The sequence below is a fragment of the Varanus komodoensis genome, unplaced genomic scaffold (genome assembly GCF_004798865.1).
Source record: "Varanus komodoensis strain SLA01 unplaced genomic scaffold, ASM479886v1 scaffold16, whole genome shotgun sequence".
Classification (NCBI taxonomy): domain Eukaryota; kingdom Metazoa; phylum Chordata; class Lepidosauria; order Squamata; family Varanidae; genus Varanus; species Varanus komodoensis.
Genome location: NW_025335468.1, coordinates 10,814,995 through 10,838,623, shown reverse-complemented (window position 1 = coordinate 10,838,623; position 23,629 = coordinate 10,814,995). Strand labels below are relative to the sequence as shown.

Genomic DNA, 23,629 nt, shown 5'->3' with positions numbered 1-23,629 from the left:
AGAGAAACGGGACTATGCGTAGATTTGAATATGGCTATGGATTGTTACAAAACAAAAATGGGGGGATGACCCAGTATGTCCAATGTCTTTGATGATTGATGTTTTAGTTTTCAGTTTGTAGAATATAATAATAATAAAACTTATTTAAAAAAATAAAAGAAAGGGAACATATATTTGGAATGGGTTCTGTGGTTCCTGCCACAGAAGCCTAATTGCTAGCACATCCCCAGAACTTTCCAGGAAGCAGCAGAATTTCCTGCCTGTTTCCTAGGATGCTTTCGGAACAAGGCCTTTATAGCTGGATCTGTTGCTGGATCCTTTTTGCCTTTCTCTTTTTTGATTGTTTAATTCAGTTGAGGTGGTTTGGGTGGGAAGGGATTCAGTCTCAGATATGATATTTATTCTGCTACTTTCCAAACCTATTTGCAGAACATGTAGCAAAAGTGGTGGTAGCAATGATTTGTAATTAACCAATGCTACTGTATATTAGCTTGCATCTTCCAGCAGAAATTGTGATAAATTATGTGGTTAATTGAGCTGGTGATTTATCTGGTAATTGCATGTGTGTTTAGGGATGTAAGCCGTGTGTATGTGAGAAAGAGAAAGAAGAGCAGATCTATATGGATTGTGTCTGAGTGTAAGTCTGCGCACATACAGAGGGTGTCAAAAATGTATACACATTTTAAGAAAGGAAAAAAAACTATTAAAAACTGTCACATGGTGACACTAGCATTCATTTGATTAATGCCATTTTTTGAGCGAATGTCATACTACACATCGCTAACGTAATTCAATTCAACTTTGAAAAGTAATACATAGATAACATCTCTTAAAATGTGTACATACTTTTTGGCACTCCCTGTAGATGTGTTGCCCCATCACTAGTGGATACCTTATGTGACCTTAGAGGCTAAATGCTTGCACACTTCTGGACTACATTGATAACTACAACATTCATGGACAACGTTCATTGCAGATTCTAGAGCAATTTTGCTAGAGTAAATTAAGTCTGCTTTCCTTCCAAATCACTGAGAAAGAACCAGAAGATGAAAGCAAAGAATAGCATAAACATATTGAGAAAGACTGTTTCCAGGACACCACAGAATAAGAACATATGTCCTAGCATTAATGCTTTAGTTCTGGAAAAGCAGCATTCTGTATAAAGCACACACAGTGTTTTCTTGCCTCAAATAGGACAAAAGTCGTAGCTGCAGAGTGCAGAGTGGCAGATGGTCATTGGATAGGTTAGATTCCCAGCTGCTTGCCCATCTTGTTGAGGGCATCGCTGACAATGTCCAGTTCATGGCGGAGCTCATTCACCACATTAGCGATGCTCCTTGGGTCTTTCAAGAGCTGAACACTTTGTGTATAAGGGTTATAATTCACTCCAAAGGGGCGCTTGATAGTCTTTGCAAACTCCCTGTTCGGATGGGGAAAAGAAAAAGGGTTCTGATGAAACTCAGCTTCAACCTTCTGCATAAAGCTTTTAACTAATGATCATTATTTGTATGCGTTCCCTGCAGTATCTTTTACCTACACCTCCCATGAGCACTTGCCATTGGCTTAGCTAAATACAACTGATGGGAGTTGTAGGCTAAAATATGTTTGGCCACAAGTTGCCCAGCCCTGACTGAAACAGAGCTTTTGAGAAATTGACATACATTATCTTGCTATAATCCTTACACAACCCTCTGACAAAGGAGAATATTATTGTATCCTCATAATACAGATGTGAGAGTGGTGGGGTGGCTGAGTGTAAAAAAGACTGATCTGTCTAAGGCTACTTAGTATGCAGAGAAGTGAAAACTTTCATAATCACAGCTGAGCCTTGGCCACCACACTGTACTGCTCAGTTAGTGGCTGGGTTCACACGGCACAGCAAACAACCCTGCGCTGTTTCCACAGGATGTAAATTTCCTGAACTGGTCAGTTGGACAATCTGTGGTTCAAAATACAATCCAGTTTCTGCACTCCCCACTCCTTCCTCCATCCTTCTGCACTGTATCCCTGTTTCTGAAAGTAAGCAGGGAAATGGACACCTCACACAGCCAATAAAATCAAGTGAGCAATGATATGTCTTTTGCTAGGCTTCTGAGGGCCATAGAGAGCATAGGCTAGAAGAAGCCACTTCCATGGTTGCTCTTGCCAGAGGACTCTATGGTGCTTCCATATCAGTAATGGTAAAACGGCAATCCCAGATCTGGACAACCAGAGAAGCCACAGTGAAGTGCACAAATGTTAGAACTGAGCGTTGTTTTCTCTCTGGTTTCAAAAACACTAATCCCACCACACAAGAACTCCAGAACTGAATTGGAATGGCAAAGCAGGCACACAATGGTAAGATTTTTTAAAAGAAAAAGAAAACGAATTACCTCATTTTCTCCTTTGCATCTTCAAAGCTTTCTGAAATGAAGTAAACTTCCTGGAATGTTGTAATCATGCACTCTTGCTTGCAGGTGACACTGGGATCAAAGGGTTTGACCCTGGCGTTCCCAGACAGTGCATGCTGGTTGCCAGACAAGCAAAATGGCAAGGATTAGATTTTGCGCAAATTGCAGGCACCAGCACTGAAAAATGTTCAGCGGTGGCGAGTAATTCAACATCAGGATATAACTTAGCTAAACTTTGGCTCCTCCTACCTAATGGTTTTGCCCCAACCACATGTAGGGATCAGGGTGTAAATTTACATGCTTACAAGCTGCGGTTATGCAAGTTTTGTCCACATGATGGGAACCTGTTGAAACAGTGCGGTTCACATCTGCACAGTTCAGACACCAGCCCGCACTTTCATTCCTTCAGCCAAAGTGCACACAGAGTGATGGGCATGACCACATTCCCCCTTCTATGGGTTAGGGAGCTCTAGTCTCCTTGGAAACCGATTGGGTGTTCTTCCGCAGAAGACAGACAATGGCAGTCAAGCTTCCCCGACAGACAGCTTGCCCGCCATGACTGATCTCCCCTGCAATGCACAGGTAAGTTTGGTAGAATGATGGATGTGTTTGAGGGCACACAGTTCACCCAGCTGAACAGGCCTGACAAAGGCCCCATGTGAACCAAGGACACCATAGAAGCCTGGAATGTACCCTAGATAATTCTCTACAAGCGGAGTCTCAGGAATTCCTTGATTTTTTTTTTCTACCTTTCAGCATACACTTATAGAGATGACTAACAGCAGAAGTTTCAAAAGATTTTAAAAATTAAAAAAGAGATTTACATGGAAGCAGACAGTACCACACCATAGAAGGCTGGAAGGTACCTTGAATTACATTGGAAATCGGATTGAAAGGCAGAGGAATGGTTGTCATGGTTTCTTTAGCACAGACAAGGTACATTCTAACTGGCCAGCTCCAGTCAATCATCTGGCCACCTTGGCAGAGGGACTGATGTGAAAAGCTTTCTCCAAATGTAGAATGTTTTAAAAGCCATTATACAAGACTTACTGATTACAGTTTGAAGATGCTTTAGGGCTTACCTTTAGTTCACTGATAGAAGAGAGCAAGCCAGCTCCATAGGCTCTCAGCCGGCCTTCCTGTTTACATAAGCCAAACTCCACAGTGAAAAAGTAGCACTAGGAAAGAAGACAATGGAAGAAACAAAGGGAAACTGTGACCTTCAACAGAGATGCAGAAACTCAGCAACGTGCGTTTTCATGCTCCCTTGCCTGGATGCAAAATAGCTTAAAAGCTCAAGTCTCAATGGTTTAGGAACTAAGCTGCCTGAAAAATGAAAGCACAAGGGCCATTTCCCCTTCCGATTGAGATGGGGGTAATTTCCTTCTAAAGGCAAGTTACAGCCCCACCATTGACTTGATCCATCACCCACAAAACATAATTTTAAAACCCCACCCTAGATTCAGAAACACCTCCAAATTCCCAGTTCCCAGTTTAAAGGCCGAAGTCCCTTATATGACCGAGGAATGAAAGATGCCTTCAGAATTTTTCAGAATACAAACAGATACCCTACCTCAGGCATGAGGGAAAGGATGGTGGGTCAGAGGTGTGTGAGGAAGGTGACTGGGTTTTCTAGACTGTAATAACCCACTTCATGCACAGGGAATCTTTTTCACCTTCAGGTCCAAATTGGTTCTGGGCAAGGATATTGACAGCTGCGGGCCCATATTCTGGGAAGCCACCCAGTGCTGGCCTGCAGTCCCAGTGGGATTTCCCAGACCCCATTCACTCTCATGCTCAAATCAGCCCTTCCCCACTGCAATCAAGCTTTCCTGAAGCTGGGCAGCAGGGAAGGAGGGCCAATTCTTTGGATTGGGGGAGCACGGCATCATGCAAGTTTTGGCTAGCCCTCCCTATTCCATCAGCTCACTGGAAGGGGCCATTTTGTTACATTTGATCCTGCTTGTGTGTGGAAAAGGTAGCATTATTAGATTATGACAGCCTCATTAAACCCTTTTAATTCTGCTGGTATTAGTGCAACAGCACATTGAAATCAGTGGTACTTTAAATGTCTTAATTTCGCTGGATTTCAGGATAATGTGCATGTCTGCTATTTACATATATAGCCAAACTCTGATTCACTACTTTTTAATATCAGGACTTAATACCAGAAATACACAAGACAGCAGTACTGTAATATTACTGAAATTGAAGAACGTATTTCACTGAGCAGTATCTTCTGCTTACAGTTGCCAGCTTTTGAACAGCTTCATCGGATGCTCCGAGGGAGGCCAAGCCAATTTCCTGGGAGAACTGAGCAAAACTGGGCTCCGCCAGAAGAGGGACATGGCCTAAAAGCTCATGGCAGGTGTCACTGGAAAGCAGGGAAGACAAACAAGTGATGAACCAAGCAGCCCACCTCTTGCAGATGCCGCATACATGATTCACACTCCTACCTAATCTAATTAGGCGGTAAGTGCAACAATATGAAAGTATTATTAAACATGCAGATGACAAATTGCTCCAAGAATTCTGGAGGAACACGTTGTTAAAACCAACAGTTATTAGATGGCAAAAGAAGAAGGGGACGGCAGAGAATGAGGTGGCTAGATGGAGTCACTAAAGCAGTTGGTGTGAGCTTGAGTGGACTCCAGGGGATGGTGGAGGACAGGAGGGCCTGGAGGAATGTTGTCCATGGGGTCGCGGTGGGTTGGACATGACTTCGCGACTAACAACAATAACAATTAGATTGCATAAGCTACGTACCAATTTGTCAAATTCAAGGTGTAGATTAGGAATTTGGTAGGCAGATGTAAATATGAGGGTGCAAATTGGGGAAAGCATGAAGCAGCTTTACCCAGGGTGTGTTCACATGCTTAGCTAGACTACCAATCTTTCCTGTTGTAAAAATAGTACCACATAGACATAAAGTTACATGGATGCTCCACATAGAGAGCCATGGGTCCAGTTTAAATTATTATCCCCCCTCAACAGAAGAAAGCACACCGCTCAGGTCTCTGCCTGAGTAATCCATATGGCACACGGAAGGAATGAATGTGCACAGTGAAGAGGGATATACATCGTGGTAGGGTGGCCAAGTTTCCTCTTTTTCAGAGGATCACCCTTTATTTTTTTTTCTGATTTTTTTTCAATTTTTTATATCCTGCCTTTTTCCTACGAAGGGCTCAAAGCAGCTTACATCTCCTCCATCTTATCCCCACAACAACAACCCTGTGAGGTAGGTTGGGCTGAGAGTCTGAGACTGGCCCAAAGTCACCCAGTTGGCTCCATGGCTGAGCGGGGACTAGAACCCAGATCGTCTGAGTCCCAGCCCTTGCTCTTAACCACTACACCAAAGGACTGCCAGAGGACTGTCTTTTATATGAAAGTGACCTCTGTTTCTAAGGGTGCTATGTCCAATTCTACTTTAAAGTTAATAAACTCTAAGAACAGCAATTAACCCCATCAACAGCAATTAAATAGCAGGTAACCTTGTCACCCATTCAGTCTTTCACACTATGGTGAGATGTATTGTATTTCTATTTAAATGTTGCATTACTATTTCAAAATTTGCATTTCTGCATGCAAATTAATATATCTAAATCACTGTCCTATTTGCCTTTTTTGTCCCTTTTTTAATAATGCATTTCCTCCTTTTGGGAAATTTATAAATGTGTACTACAGAACCTGCCCCTCCAACATAGGAGCATCAATTGGACAAATTTGGCTCATGCCCCGGAGACAAGGAAAATGCACAAGAATATAGTGGTGAACTCTTGTGAACCACCCATAGAGCTCCAGTTATTGAGCAGCATAGGAATGAAATTAATCCAATAATCATTTGATTCATTTGCTTCAGTAGATAGCTGGAAATACTTCATTTAATTTAATGGAACATTCAAGACACTTCAGCTCAAATTGTCATACATTAATACTCAGAGCATGCCTCTTAAATTCTGATAAAAGATCTCAGGAGAAAATTCCATATCATTTTTTCCCCAGACATAAGTTAAGTGCAAGCAGTCAGCATCATGTGGGCTAGGCTGGTGTTAAATATTTGTGAAAATCCTCCAAAAGAAAAAGTACTAAGCACACAACTCCCTTCTCTGCTGCCCACCAGCAACTCATGAGAGCAGCATAAATGTGAGTTGCATCTTTGGATGTGAAGACACTGCTCCATCTAGGCTTGTCATGTGATTATAAAGCCCACCTTTAGAAATCAGGTTTCAGATAGAGCGGGGGGTGGGGGCAGATGTGCGCAACAGTAGAGTCACATAGGTAAATGTCAGGTGTCTGGGAGCTGTGAGCAGGCACCCACAAGTGGTGAGTGGTAAGTGGGTGCCTGCAGCAGTGGCAATGGAGGTGGCAAGCAGCAAGCGGGCACCCACGGGTGCCCTCAGCACGAAGCAGCAAGCCCCAAAATAAACTCACATTGCTGCATATGGCTCCCGAGCCTCAGTTTGGCTAACCCTGAGGTGCTTTATTTGGAATCAGCCAGCATACTTTATTTGTCATGAGGTTTAAAAAAAGAAATTTGCTTACGGTTCAGGTGTGTAAAGCGGGTCCGAACTGTGCCTAACATATTGGGTGCAGTGGAATACTCTGAATGCTAAGCCCGCCAAGAAGTCTCTGGGTGACAGGTATCCAGCAACAGGGCGGATAGTAAATCCAGTGCGTTCTGCAAAGCCAAGATGTAACCATGATGCAGTTTCTTCTCATATGACAAAATGCTCTGACTGAAGAGTTTCATAATGGAGGTGACACAAAGACTGACGTCCTATGCAAGCTTGTTTAGCAGAAAGGCCAGGCAAATTCAGTGGAATTTGTTTGAACAAGTGTATATAGGAAGAGATTACACAAGAGACAAGAACAGCTAGATATTCAATCACTTTCCAGAATCTGGTGCATTCCAGTTGTTCTGGACTACAACTCCCAGCATTCTTGACCATTGTCCATGTTAGCTGGGGCTGATGAGACTTGTAATCCAAAACATCTGGAGAATAGTAGGTTGTTTAAGACTATGTTAGATGGTTTTATTATCAGCTGAGCAAGAAGTCAGTGATGGGAAGTAATGTGTATACAGGGGTGGAGTGAAAATGAAGACTCTGAGTTATTCTGCAAGAGTCATTTGTTATATGCTCGTAATTCCCTGCTTGGAGGTTCTATTATATTGGTCTTAACAGTGAGAAGTATTGGTTCTGAATAATTTTATTTATTACATTTCTAATCCACCAACAAAGGTTCTCAGTTAATAATATTGTGATCTGGTTGTGACTTGTATTTCCATCTTGCTGTGAAATTGCTTTGCTGTTTCCATTTTAATGACCTTTTTGTGTTTGTTTCCACTTATTTTTCATTTCATGGCTCCACCTATTTTGTCACACACCACTCTGAGCATACACTGGAACATGAAATACAATTGGACTCTTAAAAAGACAAGGCACTAGTTCATACAAACAAGCTTCCATGGCTTACATATTTAAGCCATAGTTACATATTTAAATTAATGGCACATGCCAGACAACACTAGTTTAATTATGCATACAGATGATTGATTGATTGATTGATTGATTGATTGAAAGCTTTTCTAACCCATCTACTACAAACATCTCAGGACAGCTTACAAAAACAAGCATGGCTGTTTGTGCTGTCTGAACCCAGGTGGCATGGCTTGTCGAAGATGAAATGACTCTCAAATAACTCAGCAACAGGCCATGGGCTATTTTAGAGTTGTTTCCACCTCAAATGAGCCATGCCACCATGGTTCAGACAATACAGTAAGTCATGCCCAGGCAACTAATTAATCTAATGACATCTGGCATGTGCTGCTGTTTTAAACAAGCCATGCTGATTGAGATAAGAAATGTGAAAGGATCTTGAACAATTTGAATGTTATTTCCATAATGAGCAACGGTAATCTTTCAAGTTAGCCTCAGGCAACTTCCATGAGGCTAAGGACTGTGGATTTATTTTATTGTCAGATGATCAGAAGAGAAGATGAACATCCTGCCAACTCCCCTCAGAAGATGTCCAGCTCCCAGCGGTTCATATATATGTAGGTCTGTCCCCAGCCTCTTGCTCTTCAGAGCCACAATCTAACACGGAGGCAAGCAACCTGTAGCTCCAGGGTACATGCAACCCTCTGTAACCAACCAGTTCCAACTTCCAGGAAGAAAAATCTGCCTTTCTGAAGCAAAGCAGTGGGCAGGGAAGGAGAGAGAAAAACGGGTGGCAGAAAGACAGAAAAGAGGGTGGTCCCACCCTCTGCTCATTCCAGGCTCACTCACCACCTCACAGGTTAGCTCTGGAGGAATTGTTTCTCCTTGTCAGAAAAAGGCTTCCCTGCCTTGGCCATAACAGCCTCCCAGCCCCAGCAAAACCATCTGAACAAATAAATATCCGCCAATTACCTTTCAGAAACCGCGACACATCCTCCAGCTGCGGTATGTTGTCTTCACGGTAGCCACAATATTTGGACAACAATGGTAGGTTTTTAAGATATTCTCTGCAAGCATGGCTTGGGTAGAGCTTACTGAGCTCTCGGAATACCGTGCCCCAAGTTCTGATCTCCTCCTCAGTGAATTCCACTTTGGGAATTGGTTCACCACTATAATGAGAAACCAAATGAAGGCTTGACTTTCATGAATAAGTTTCAGAAATGAAAAAGAAAAAACATTTTCTGATGGCTCAGCATTAGCAATTGCTTGTCAATCTGGTGCAGTCGGTGGAAAATGGGGCTTGAAGGTGGATTTAATGGGTTCATAGAAGAAGAGAAGCATCTCAGTCTGTCTGAATAGTCACCTGCACTGCAAGTCTAAGCAACCTGTCAAGAGGGGTGGTGAAAATTGCTTCTGCTTGATCTGGTAAATGATTTGGGTAGACAACCTGATTTATTGTACTAAAACCTGACTTGGATTTTGTGGGGCCAAAAGGAGCCTTCTCAGCCTGGATATTTGAAAATCAAAGAAAAGAGCATTTAGCAAGCAGTGAAACTTACTGTCTGTAATTCATAGCAAGGTCTGCAAAGTACTTCCGTCTCTTTCGATAAACATTGTCTTTGAAACCCTAATAATGGAATTAAAAAAAAAAAATCCTCGGTCAGTTTTTGTGATTACTCGTAAGCTTTCACCAATATGTGTGTGACGGGGGTGGTGGAATAATAGTTCTATCAAGAAAAATCTTGGGTAGAAGAGCATGTATTTTGTATTTTGCCCCACTCCTTTTGTCTTCAGTGCCACATCTTTTCATTCGACTCAGCTCACTACTGGAATGTTGGCTCTGAAGGTCTCTCTGAAATTGAATTTGACCTCGGACTGAAAGAGGTTCCTACCTCTGCACCGGATACATACAACAGGGATTTGCTGAACATTTTAGAGTGACATTACTTAAGCACACTCCACTAATCAAAGCAGGAACCGACAGTTCAGCAGTACAGATTTCAAATCCCTCTGCATAAAATGGATAAATGAGAACTATGCAAGAGCAAGGCAATGAGACAGGACTCCTGGCTCATGCCTTTTAATCCTCCAGACCACCTACTTCCATGGAGTAAATGACTCCCCTTTCTGCGACTGCATTCTGCTCAAGATTTGGGTTATATAGGCCAGGAGTGGGGGAATTTGTGTTTTGGCCTATAGCTCCCATCAGCCCTAGCCAGAATTGCCAATGGTGAAGACTCAAGGGGAGTTATATGCCAAGACTTCTGGAGGGCCACACATCACCCACCTGTGGGGTAGGTTAAACTGTGCTGGAGAAAGAGAGCCAATCGTGGCCCCAGCGTTCAGGGTCTTCCCCTCCCAGACTTGAGGCTTGCCAGATGACCTTCAAGTGAATATTCCTTAGGACTTGCCCTTGCCCATTTGAATAAAACCGAAGCCAAAGCCACCGGAGTTATTTGCACAAGGGGATGCCTTTGGCCTTTCATGGAGCACTCTCTAAGACTCCAGTATTATGTTGGTCATTCTAGTTGTACATATTATATGAATATTATACATAGCGATCCATTGAGCTAGCATGGCAAGTCACCTCTGCTAAGCTGGAAGGGCGCAGGCCTGCAGCTGGATGGGTGACCACGCGTGGAAGCAGAGCAGGGAGCTGGACTCAGTGGCCTTATAGGCCCCCTCCAACTCTAGTTCTGTTCTGTTCTGTTCTATTCTAATGCATAGTAAACTTTGACCACAGATCTAAAGTATAAGAGATTCAAAGTTAGATTTCCATAAGTGAATGCCTCATGCAGCTCTTCAAAACTATTGGGAGGCAAATGCCAGTGCAAATCTACTCACGGGATGGTCTGCATCTAGGTCAGATCCATACATCAGAACACGGTTTGCACATTTATCCAGATCAGAGACTTTCTTAGGAAACCACGGGATGTTTTCCATATCTGGGGAATGAAGAAAATTCACATAAATCTTAAGCTGCTTATAAAATGGAAAATGTTTGCATAGCCAGCTACTGCACAAATTAAATTTAGCCATTCGAGACTTAATGGCAGAAGAACTATGTCTGACTTAAGCACAACACTGGGCAGTTAATTAAAAATAGCCAGTCTTTATTTATATGGTCACTGGCTATATTAAACTTGGTGGAAACAATATAGCACTATTATATCTTTTCATTAAATTAAAATGGCTTTGGTTCAGCTCTTAGTCCCATAGATGCTATCTGTGCTTCTAAGTGAAGGAGGGAAGTGCTATAGTGCCATGCAAAGAAGCAACTAGTTCATAAAGGGAACCCTTTAATACCAATTTTAAATAAAACTTCTCAAGAGCATGTGTGCCAAATACCCTAAGAATGCAATCAAATGTTTCACACAAATATAATGTACTTAAAATACTCATGGGACTGTAACAGCTCAAAAGTTTGAGAAGACTAGGAAAAGGTCCTAGAGGGCAGAGAGAAAAATGTTCTCAGGAAATATGTAAAGAACAAACCTAAGATGCATGGTCTAGAAGTGGGACTGAATGACTAGAGGTCCCAGAAAAGGGAAGTAGATATACCAAGAAGAGGAGTCCCTCGGCTTATTCCATATATCTTTCTACAGTTGGGGAAACAAATGGAAGGAAATCTTTCCTGAACTCCCAATACTTTTTTAATAAAAAGTATATGGGGCGGGGGGAGTTCTAAGAATGTTCTTTCTAGAGGAGAAGAAATAGAAGTTTGTCCAAAGGGGAGAAAATTAAATAAAACACAACATTGTCTCTAAAATCAAGCACAATCAGCACTGATTTCTAAGGAATCACACTCCTTTTTTCCTCCTTACCATCTTCCTGTACAATGAAATTGTCTGCTGGGTTCACAGCTACAACGCTGACATGAGATTTCAAGAGGTGGAAGATCTCATCTAGCTGTTCCCTGTTGCTGTCACAGTCTACAAAGATCTCAAACTCTGAATTCCGTCTTCTGGATTTTCGAGATTCTATATGCACCAGGTTGACGTGTTTGTCCTGATGGATAAGATCATTTTGGTTAGATGGTCAACAGCATCTGAGAACCAAAGTTTGTGCTATTCAACTCTTTTTTTTAAATCTATTTTGTCAAACATATTTTGTGTCCTGTGGCAAACAGACTGCAGTAGATACTGTCTCCAGTTGGAATCTGTGGTGGAAACTTGGAAGTCCATTCCTACCTCAAGAAATTAGTGGTGCTCACACCTGGAGTTCTGTTTGGGCCCATTTATTGGGTTATATAGCTATGTTAGCTCCAAGAGTTAATTCTGTGGGTGCTGAACAGCTTGAGGCTGGTAGATAAGCCTTTGGCACCATCTGTAGGCCATTAATTATTACTATTACTATTATTTAATAATAATAATTTTACTGCCTCACAGCTGAAGTTCTCTGGGCAATTTACACAAGGTTAAGGCTGCTGTCAGGAGCACATCTTTCCCCTTTTTTCCCTCTCCAGCAACCTTAGATGAAGCAGAGTCTTTCATTTGAGTTCTGCAGGTTTCAAACAGTATAATTCAAAGTAACGACCACTTTGAGATGAGGGAGTAGTGTCTATCCAAACTGGAACATCTCTTCCCTCAGGGTGGCTTCCTCTGCTTGAGGGCTAGATGGCAGGGGCTTCAGACACCACACAACTGGCCCACTCACTTGGACTATTGTCTCCTTATGGGGTGAGGGACCTCCCCACCCCCAGTCTCTGTCCCTCCCTGTTCTGAATTGTCTTCCTCCTTTTCCAAGGGAGGCTGGTTCTCAGGCTCTGTCTGAGTATCTCTACTTGGTAATCTTGAAACTACAGAGCCATCTGCACCCATCCTCCAAATCTGAAGACTCTGTCTTAGAGACTCACTTGAGAGCACTGGGGGCCCTCTCTACACTATCAGGCAGGGGGGCCTGCTTTCAGCCAGGGTAGCCGAGATGAGAATTACCTTTTCAGCAGACTGAATGTGTGTCTGTGCTTAAGACTAGTATTTCCCAGTTTGTAGGACACTCTTAAAGCCATTAAAGATTGTCCAGAATGGGGCGGAATCAGTGGCATAGTATATGATTCCTTGGGACCCAACCAAGACGCAGATTCTCAGGCCAGTCATGAAAGAGCAGGGAACAGCCAGGCCAGTCCTGGAACTGCCGTCACTGCTATGGGGGATTTGCACCCCTGGAAAGTGCATTAGCATTATAACCTTGCTATGTAATTTCTTCTTGCTGCCACTATTAATCTGTACTGTCTTATTATCATATTGCTCTAACAATCAGGATGTTTTCCCTGATATTCAGCCAGACTCTGGCATCATGTCCATTAAGTCCATTATTCTGTCCTGCAATCCGATATGGTTAAGAAGAGATCCTGGCCTTCCTCTTTGTGGCAACCTTTCCAGGACTTGTAGAGCGCTATCTTATCTCCTCTCAGTCTTCTCAAGGCTAAAAATGTCCCATTCTTGCAGTCTCTCCTCATAGACCTTTGTTTCCAGTCCCCGGAACAAATTTGCTGCCCTTCTCTGAATCTTTTCCAGTTTTTCTGCATTTTCCTTAAACTGCAGTTCTCAGAACTGGATGCAGTACTCAAGATGAGGGCTAACCAGTGTGGTTAGAGGGGAACAAGTACTTCATGTGATTTGGAAGTGACACTTCTATTAATGCAGCCAAAACCAGCAGTTACCTTTTTTTGCAGCCACATCACTACAAACCTGTTTTCTCTTTAATAAAGTAGTCCCTTCACCATTGATGTGATTATTATTGCTGAATATATATAATTTTAATGCATTTTTCTTTGGGAAAATGCAATCCAAACCAATTTCTTAGTACAATAAGAACATGCATTATGCTTTTCCAAAATTATCACCTTTACTGGCTTTATTATGCCTGCTATACTTAATAGAGATGACTTACCTGAAAGAGTTTTAGTGCTTTGACAAGTCCACCAATTTCATTTTTCAAAGAAAAAATGACAGCAGCTCTTCCCCTTTCAGATGAATTATCCTTGTTCTCCTTATTGTCTTCATTCAAAGTGTAATTTGTCTTGTAGATCTACAAGTGTGGCAATCACAGTTAAATAAGTCTAATCTGTAAAGATTTTTTCAAAAAAATAGAAGACTGTCAAACCTTCCAGTGAGTTTTACCCAATGAGATTTGTCATTGATTTTCTGGCATCTGAGTCCCAAACTCATTTCAATACAAGTGCATCTGTCTGATTTCAATGAAACATGCATCCAGTTCAGTATGCTTTGGACCAGCACTGGATTAAAGTCTCTGCTGGCCCTAGGCACTTGCACAATTGCAGAGCTCTGAGACAGCACTACAAATACTTAAACTGTGTAGATGTATATGTATATATGCATGTATGTATTTCTATTGTATTTATATTCAGCCTTCTATAGGGCCTATAAGCATGGAGATATGCAAAGAGGCACTGTATGTGTTACCCTGGAGTAAAAGAGCACAGCCATAGGAAGATTTTGGCCACTGCATGCTAGAAGATTCACAGGGAACCCAAAAACAAGAGTCAAGAGTCCTCAGATATTCCTACACATTCATATTGTTTAATTTAAACTTATTGATTTTTCAACCCTACTTAGGACTTACTGAAATATCCCCACAAACACTCAGAAAGTGTCAAAAGAACTGGATGGTCATGCAACATGAGCAAAATTCAATAGGTATCTGTGAATAAGTGATACAGCTAATCTTATCTGACATAATTTAATCATACAGTTTATTCTTTCTATGTCTATACTACACTATATGTCTTCATCCCCATCATGTTCACTCAGACTAACTCTTGGGTGAGTCCTAGATTGCAGTTTTACAGCCCAATTCTGCCCATTTAATAATATGTTCCACTTAGCTCAATGGAACTTAAATTGTAGGCTTAATAATGCTCAGCATTGGCTGAATAATGCTAGATTTGGGATTTGAGCCATTTTATACATATTCCTCTCACTAGCAAATGTTTGTCTTCTGTGGCCATATTACTTTCAATTTATAAATAACTTTCTTCCACAGTTCGTCACATCAAAACCATCCATACACAAATCAGATCATGACCATGCTAACTTGGAGTGGAACTGCCACAAATTCCCCATAAACCTCCACTAATTAAAGTTCCAAAAATGGAACAAGGGGAGAACATGTACTTGCTCTGCTGAAAAATATGTCAACACAAGGGTCTAAACAGTTTGGGCTATTGCCAGAGTCTATTAAAACTCTCCAGGAATCTGTCAGTTTCACTGATTCTCAAATTAAACTGAAGGATTCAAAAATAAATTTTGGAGGCCCAAATTACCTTTCATGAAACAACAGTAGCTGCACTACATAGTTTAATAAGTGTGCCTTTCTATTTTGGACTTTTTTTCTCAGAGAGCTAGTTTGCATGTCCTTGGACTTCAGGAACTGCCTACAGAGGTCTGCTTAGCAGAGATTTCTGTATGAGTTACTGGCATTGCTACCAGATTTTCAGTTTGATGCTGAAAGTGCTTATCACATCCCTGGTTCTGCACCCGAGTCCAGCCAAGTTAGCCTTCAGTTTCCATGGGATTCATATTTGCTCCCTAGAGCCAGACAGAGGAGGCAGCTTTAATGGGGCCCTAGTAGTGATAAAACCCAGGAAATTGGATACAAGAAGGTTATTGATGAAAGCCAGAATCTACGCAGGGGAACTTGGATTGTAATATTGCCTTAGATAGCTGGCCACTTTCTGTATTACCTATCAAGATTAAAGAAGTTTCAATCCTTTGAGGTGTCAGAGTCATTTTCTTACAATGTTAAGATCATGGCCAGCTCTCTTCATCTGCTGCTCATGCTATTTAAGTTTAATTGGCCTTTGGCCAATTCTTTCTACTCTGCACATGTTTATGTTTTCAGTAGATAAAGCTCTGGGCATTTGGCCATGTATTATGATTTATTGTTACTGTACAGCTTGACTGTGTGTGTGTGTGTGTGTGTGTGTGTTCCCACTATAACTTTTCTCTCTTGATATTAATGTACCAAATAGAGCTTCACATACTGATACAAATACCTTTTAAAATACCTGAAATAAATAAATACACAGAGAAAAGGACACATTTTCTCTTTGAGTTGTTTGCATACCTAATAACTGGGCAGGTACAGGCTGGCAATGATTGTGCCAGTGTCTTAACCTGAAGGCAAAGGGGTTTTCTTTATCTTTTATTTTCATTTTGACTGGTTGGTTTTATTATTCCACATATTTTGGAGACCTTTGTAGCAGAGAGGGCATTGCCACTATTTGAGTTATTTGATATTTAATTTTGTGGTTTTTATTGCCAATGTTATTTTAAAATCTTCTTTATATGTTTGATTTATTCAATATTGGAATTTAAATGCATCACATTAAGGATTTATATATTGTAACATCTAATAGTAAGTAATGGTTATACAATTGATAAGAATTATATGTGAGGAGAGATAAGAAATATATTTTCTTTTTTCTGTGTTCAGTGTGATATCATAGAATGACAAGGGGCTGCAGAATTTAAACAAACCTTTGAATTAATAGAGTAAATGCTGATGTATGCCCCTCTCTCTCTCTCTCTCTCTCTCTCTCTCTCTGTGTGTGTGTGTGTGTGTATTTACAAGAAATCCATTTGATGAAGGTAGATGCAAGTTGGCTGGGAAAATAGTGTTCTAGGGAGATCTGTGTGGCTGATACATCAATATGATTTAAAGGGCTTTCACTTTGATCCATGCATCTCTCTCTGTTACTTCAACAGTGATAATTGAAATTGATGATCTTCATGATTCTAGCTGGGCAATGTATTGACAAAGGCATATTGAGGAAATGTGAGCATTCCAGTAGGTTTTTTGGTACATTGTGTCTGGCATATCAGGGGTAGCAAAACATCAAACCATGATATAGATACATGCTCTTTCTCTCATGTTAATCTTCAGTTCATCAATTCCTCACAGTAGCAGTTTCTCAAAGGTCCTTTGCATATGGAGGAAATTATGGAAGCACTGAGTGATGGGAAATCAGCAGTTCCCAATTTTTCCAATCGAGTGGAATAAAATATTTTCTAGCCTCTTAGTTCCAAAACTTTATCGCCTCTATACTAAAGAAGCAATATTTTTGAATCAGGCCCTCTTTCTTTATTGAATGATGCTTATATTACAGTGATTCCTAAAGTTGGCAAGGACCACATTTATTGTGCTTCCAACCTATTTCCTTGATTAATGTAGCTATTAAAATATTAATTGCAGTTTTGAGTTTTGGCCAATACATTGGAACAAGTTATTACAACACTGGGTCAAGCAGATTTATTTATTAAATACATTTATTAAACACAAGCAGCTGATAATCTTCGTTTCATTATTGATTTAATAGCTTTAAACTCAGATATAACAGCCCATTGTCTCTTTGGATGCTGAAAAGGCATACAGCAAATTCATTGGCAAATCATTTTTTCTACATTCAGTAATTTCAGCTTTACTGATCAGTTTTTGAAATGAGTTAACGTTTTATATTTACCTGCTAAGACTAGGACTATGATTAATGCTTTCTCAGCTTTTTTCTTGGGGGGGGGGGATACCAGATAGCACCTTTCTCCACTGATATTTGATGATGATGACGACAACGATGACAATGACTATGTTGCATTTACATCATCTTGCCCCCTTTTGAAGAACCAGTACAACTTGCATAGCTCCCTTTTCTCGCCACAACAACACCCTGTGAGGTGGGTTGGACTGAAAGTGAGTGACTGGCCCAAAGTTACCCAGTTGGCTCCATGGCTGAGCGGGGACTAGAAACTGGATCTCTCAGGGCTTCACTCTAATACAGCAATATTAGGAAACCTTGGTGTGTGCTACTTGGTAGAACAGTAACATTCAAGGCTTTGTACAAAGTTTAGAAATTAAAATAAATTTTATATGGATAACCTCTCACTATTTATTTATTTATAGTTATCTACTCTAGTTTTGATCAACTGATCAATACCTTTGGTGAACTGTCTGGCTAGTCAATTAATGGTCAAAGTCTGAATTGATGCTGATTGGAGATAATATATCACATTATACATTAGCGTACTAGCAATTACAGTGATGCCTGGATTTCATTATTTATTTGGGAATCCTTATCCCCAGAAATATAGCTGTATTTATTAAAGCAGAACAAATTGACTAACCAGGGCTCATAGCATATAGACAGATGGGTATAGCTAAAATTGAGTTTATACAGTCAGATTAATACACATGATTATTATACCTGAGACTGTCCCTGTTATACATTAAATTATTTTATCTGTACATGGAAAATATTTTCAAAAATTAATTTTATATTTTCCAATTGTTTGGAGAGGAGGGGCAACCTTTCCACCAGAAATTTGCTTGAAAAGGTTATCCCCCATCAAGGAAAGTGGGTTTGGCTTTGCATACCTTTTATATCATCAGGCCTATTCGCTGATTTGCAAAATTGCCATCTTTCCCACTTAGAGTAGATTTTTGTACTCCGGTCCATTCTAGAATCTTCTTGTCTGGATCCCGTTTCCAAAGGAATGGCATTAAGTTCGCTCCGTATTTTAAAAAAGGGGTAGAATTCCTCCCACAGTAAAGGAAACTAGAGGCACGGGGCAGACATTACGGCATCACTTACATGGGCTGTTGTCCCGATATCATAAAAACCAACCTCAGAGGAGTGACTTAGATGCCTTCATTGTCCATTTGATTTAACTGCATATCTTCAGCAGTACAAAAACACACAATGTTGTTTAAGTGGACAGCTGATCAACTCATTGGCTAAACAACCTGGTTTATCCCGTTGTCATGAGATGCAAACCGCAACCACTTGGCCCTTTTCATACATGGCACTACAAATAACCACTGAGCCTCTAGGAGATCACTTAGGCATTGCCACAAGAGAACAAGAGCACACAGATTATAACATATGCATATTATGATTTATATGTATAGATGTAAATATAAAAGTGTTGTTATTGTGATTTCATTGAAACGCATCACATTTGACCACAGATTGTGCACAGGTGACCTGTGCACCTGCCTACACACCTGCTGTCCAGATGCTCACTGTTGATGGGCATCTTTGAGGCCTTTGCGTTCCTTCCCTCTTTTTGGTTCCCTGTCTTTAAACAGACTGTGGAATGAACCACCCTTCCAATAGAGGACACCTTTCAGTACAGGATTGTCCTCTATAAAGTAGGACACCTGTCCTCCCTATGTGCCTCTTTTAGGTTATAAGTACCAGATGAGAATGTTGTTAGTGGGAAAACAGAACACAGAAGAGACCCACTTTAAAATTAGTCATTGAGGGGAGGCCTGATAGTCTGTTACCCCAAACACAAAGAAGAGTCATGGGCACCTTAGCGATGTTGCCCTTTATTCTGTTATAATCTCAGAAATCTTGCAGCATAATAAAGCTGTTCATCTTTAAAGAGCTGCAGGACTCTTTTTCAATTCTAATGTAGAGTTGATGTTGGCACTGCATCTCCATCCAAGCAAAAATAAAGATAGATCTCATAAAGCTGACCAACTTTTTCAGATGACAGGGAGTCTGCTTGATAGCTTCCCCTTCATGAACAGGAGCTGGGTGTAAACCTGTTCCCAGGATATCTGATGCTCCTCGATAAACACCTGGTTCTGGGTAGATCCTGAAGAAGTGTATAGTTCTTTGTTCAGCAAGGAAGAAAACAGCCAACAAGGGCTTGTGCTTTGATTCTGAAGCAGCTCCGGTTGCATCGTATTTGGTTTGGCTGACGTGGCCCCTGAAATCGCCTGGGGATCAGTGACTAAGGAGTGCCATGGCGGCTCCCCAGCAACTCACTCATTACAAACATAGATGTGTGGGGAAGCACCCTCCTCCCAGCACCTTCCAATCTGCTAGGCATCTCAAGAGAGGATCTTCAAACTGCTGACATCAGCAGTAAGTTCAGCAAAGGTAAATCTCCTTCTTACCTCCTAATCTCAGTTCCCAGCACTGTCTTTTGCAAGTCCCAGGTCACTGCTAAACCATAACAACCCAGCACATAATGCACTCCACGGCCACCTCAGCTGCAAGCACAGGATGGCCATGTGTGTTAATCTCAGCCTGTATCACTTTCAGTGACAGGGGTGGGTCTCAGATGGCTCCTTTGAATAACAGCCTGCATTTGGGTAGCATGTTTCTGTGTGTCTTTCTGTTACAAACTGCTTGGCTGATAAAAGTGGGATACCCAGATAGGTTAGTAGGATAAGAGAAGATGGTAGTGACATACCAAAGCTGGAGAGGGGGCAAAATAAAGCAACTGAAACGACTGGGGGAAAGAGATGAAAAGGAGCTTAATGTTTATTGGAAGGCGTTACCTTCAAATGACTTCAAATAGGTGATAGATTTAACCAAGTTTCTAATATTGCTTTCTTTCTTTATTTGCACTTTTAGATAGCCTGATTACTGAAGTTGTCTAGGTGACGTACAACTGAATTAAAAACATGAAAAACAAACCATAAAGGATATGAAGAGAATGAGTGGGAAAGATTATTTGTATCCCTCTCAACACATAACTTGTACTGAAATCTGTTGAAATTAGCAGGCTTTGGATTTAAGATAAATCGAAGGAAGGCCACCTTCTTAAAGGATGCAGTTCATCTATGGAACTTTGCTCACTAGGAGCCACCACCACTGATAACTTTTTAAAGGCTCACACGGAAACTTTAAGATTGAATCTGTCTGCGACTATGAGCTGTTACAGCCCTTCCGAAGTGCAGCCTCCATTTTCAGAGATGGTGTAGTTCTTATCGCTATATAATGGTAGTTAACATCACAGGAAGGATCTTGCCAGGACTGGCCCAAGATAGTTGCTGCCTGGGGCAAACAACAAGATTGTGTCCCTGCTCTGTCCCTCATTCTGTCGCCAACTGGACTAGCAACCGAATCTTTCTTCAGCACTGGCAGTGGGATAGCAGCCTGCCTCACACCTGGGGGCAGGAGGCTGAGGTAGGGGATGCAGGAAGGCTTGGTGGTAAACACAGCTCTGTCCTCCATTTCTCACCCCTCAGCATCAGCTGCCTGAGGTGAGCACTTCACCCTACTAAGTGGCAGGGCTGGCCCTGAGTATGGCACATGTCTTGCTCATGGATTTCTCCATATCTGGTGGACAATATTATAGTTAGGTGAACCAGCCCAATGATTCTTAGGAACCTGTACCACTTAGCACTTGCAATTTATATTATACTGACATGATGGGGATTGGCAGCAAGTGGTCTCATCTGAGCCCTGGCAGTAAGGGAAGTGGTGAAGACTTAGGTAAGGCATGGGTTGAATCTGCGCCCAAGAGCATGCAATGCCTGCTGAGATCTTTATAAAGAGTTCTCTGCTGGGATGTCCATTGGCATCATCTGCAAAGACGCCCTCCTCAGAGTGCTTGGATTGCGCTCTACGTATGGAATGAATGAGATGAAGGGATCAGCTGATCGCAACCTAAAAATGCACATGGACAGGGCAACTCAATCCATTCCTGCTTCCTGGAAATAAACATAAATCAGTCTGCCTACAGGTGACTTTCCACCAAAGTGTTCAGGATACGAGCCTATACATACTTTCCCCTCATGCTTCTAGCTATGTGCAATAGTGCCAGCCTGAACTGCCCATAGCCATACAGGCCCTTGCTTAGGTAAATTGCCTGAATTATCCAGGTGGGATTACCAGTTATGTGAATACAACCTGCCAGTACATTTTCACATTGCACAGAATCGAAAACAGGCAGGAACAAATCTTGCATATTAGTTCTTTTCTACTCACTGAATTTTGGGGGGGGGGGCTTACTCTAAGCACCATCACAACAGCTGCCAGACCCAGCTGGAGAAGATCAATCCCCTCCTTTTACCTCCCTTTCCCTTTCTAAAAGTGTCTTTACTAAGCGATGAGGTTAGGAATGCCTTCTAGCCCGGAATCACAACTGTCATTATGGACAGACTGGGGAAGCATCATGTGCAAATGGAACACATCAACCTGAGCAAAGTCGCTTCTGCATTTAAACTTTAAATTTTAAGAGTCGCTTAATTTAAGAGTCGCTTGCATGCCAGACTCTTACGGTGCAGCCCCAGGCAAGTCTACTCAGCAGTGAATCCCAAGCCAATGGGTACAGTGCTGCCAACTTAGATTGTTTCAGATGGGCAAACGAAGGGCAAAACACTGAGAGTTTCCACTTCCAAAAACGGGGAGGGGGGGATCCCCAGGAGGTTTCAAATTCCAAAGCATTTCATTTGCTTTCGGCTTCACCAAGGTTTTCTCCTTACAATAAAGAGGAGCCAGCTGTTTTGCCGTTCGGATCTGCTCACGCTTTCAGCAAGCCAAGGGAAAGTCTTGGTTTGCGGGGTCCAGGAACCGGAGCACTCCGCCCACCTACCCCATTCAGGACGGAGAGAGGCGCCACGCTCCCGACCACGTTGTGGAACTGATGCTCGTCGAAGCTGCCGCTGGTGGAGTCGAAGGATCGCCCCCTGCGGGGAGCCTCAATCCGGCCGGAGCACATGCCGCCGGCTGCGAGCGGGACCTGCGGGAGCAGCGTCTGCCTGCGCGCCTCCCGCCGCTGGGCTATTTATGGGCGGGAGGAGGGCGCAGGGGGCGAGCGAGGCCGCCCCCTGATCTCCTGCCAAGCGGGGGGGGGGCCTCCCCGCCTCCCTGGAAAGGAGGTGGCCCTGCAGCCTCGCCGCCTCTTGTCCTTCCTGGGGGCGGGCTGACCGCCGGCCTTCAGGCGGGCGCCGGGGATGGAGACCCCGCGATCCCGGGCCCCAGAACGACGCACGCCGCTCCGCAGGGCAGGATCTCGAAGAGGCCCTCGTCTGAACAGCATCACTGCATCCCTCTGCTTCCCTCAGGCTTTCACTGACGTTCCCTTCCGCTAAAGTGCAATTTCTTTCTTCAGTTTGTAAGGAATTGGGATAGCCAAGCGGGGTTGCCCCCCCCCCCACTCCCCGGGTAGGGCCCTATTTAGCAGGTGTGCAACAAAAAATCCCACAGATGTGATTTTTCCATAGTAGGAGCAATACTAGGATTGACTTGCATGCAGGGGAACGTGGCAGTTTATGCCTCTCTCTGTTTTGCATTTTTCAAGAATTCTTTGGTAGCAACTTTAAACCCTTTCACAGAGAGAAGGATTAAAGTGTACCTGCAGTACAAGCAAGGCAGGAATACTTGTAGTTGCTGTCAGACAGATCCCACTCTGTGCCTGCAATGAAATACCTTCCAAACAGAGCCTTCCTTTCCTCCATGTACTGTTCAGTACCGAGCACATCACTGGTGATGAATGAATGTTTGGGGTTACTCAGAGGAACAACAATAGCTAGATAAGTGCACAAAGCAGGCAAGTGAAGCTGAAAAAAATTTACTTGCCTTTAGGCATCCAGTGGACTTTGTCATGGGCCATGGATGGGATTTCCATGTCCGGACCCCCGGACATGGTCTCTTTTATTTTCTTTTTTTCCAGAACAACAGAAATTTTCAGGACTACGCTAAAAGGTCTGTCTTTAGTCTGCTTTTAGTGCCAAGGAGCTCGGGCACACTTGGCAAAAGTTAAAAGCAAAGAATGTGAGTTTGGCTAAAATGTTTGGGGAAGGTTTAGTTCTTGCACAGGAAAAAATGCATCCACTGAAATGCAACACAGGTAGCCCGTAAGCAAAATCAGTATCTACAGACAAGTGTCAGAGATGCAGAAACTCTCACAAGTACTTATGTTATTGGGAATGTTCTAACTGATATATTTGATCTTCCATATAAATGATGAATTCTGTTGACACTCTTTGGCTTAATTCCAGAGTTTGCAACACGCATGACTTAAAACAAAACAAACAAACAAA

The 23,629-nt window shown here is 42.3% G+C and overlaps 1 protein-coding gene across 2 annotated transcripts; it reads right to left on the bottom strand.

Annotated features, from left to right (window-relative positions):
- Positions 1–1,245: 1,245 nt before the first annotated feature.
- On the bottom strand, positions 1,246–22,305 carry TPH1 (tryptophan hydroxylase 1). 2 transcript variants are annotated; one of them, XM_044425842.1, is made up of 11 exons: positions 22,180–22,305; positions 13,721–13,858; positions 11,653–11,836; positions 10,673–10,773; positions 9,388–9,455; positions 8,801–8,997; positions 6,933–7,068; positions 4,638–4,764; positions 3,473–3,568; positions 2,373–2,506; positions 1,246–1,420 (listed from the first exon to the last, which is right to left on the bottom strand). In XM_044425842.1, the coding sequence occupies exons 1-11, from the start codon at positions 22,303–22,305 to the stop codon at positions 1,246–1,248; spliced, it is 1,482 nt and encodes a 493-aa protein (XP_044281777.1). The 2 variants fall into 2 exon arrangements, with proteins under 2 accessions (XP_044281777.1, XP_044281778.1); XM_044425843.1 differs by having other exon boundaries at positions 22,216–22,305.
- Positions 22,306–23,629: the final 1,324 nt, after the last annotated feature.

Excerpts from the sequence above, each read along its gene's own strand:
- TPH1 (XM_044425842.1), bottom strand. The coding sequence starts at position 22,305 with ATGTGCTCCGGCCGGATTGAGGCTCCCCGCAGGGGGCGATCCTTCGAC. Across the intron at positions 13,859-22,179 it reads CTCTCTCCGTCCTGAATGGG|ATCTACAAGACAAATTACAC; the intron begins GTAGGTGGGCGG and ends CCACACTTGTAG. Across the intron at positions 3,569-4,637 it reads CTGTTCAAAAGCTGGCAACT|TGCTACTTTTTCACTGTGGA; the intron begins GTAAGCAGAAGA and ends CTTCTTTCCTAG.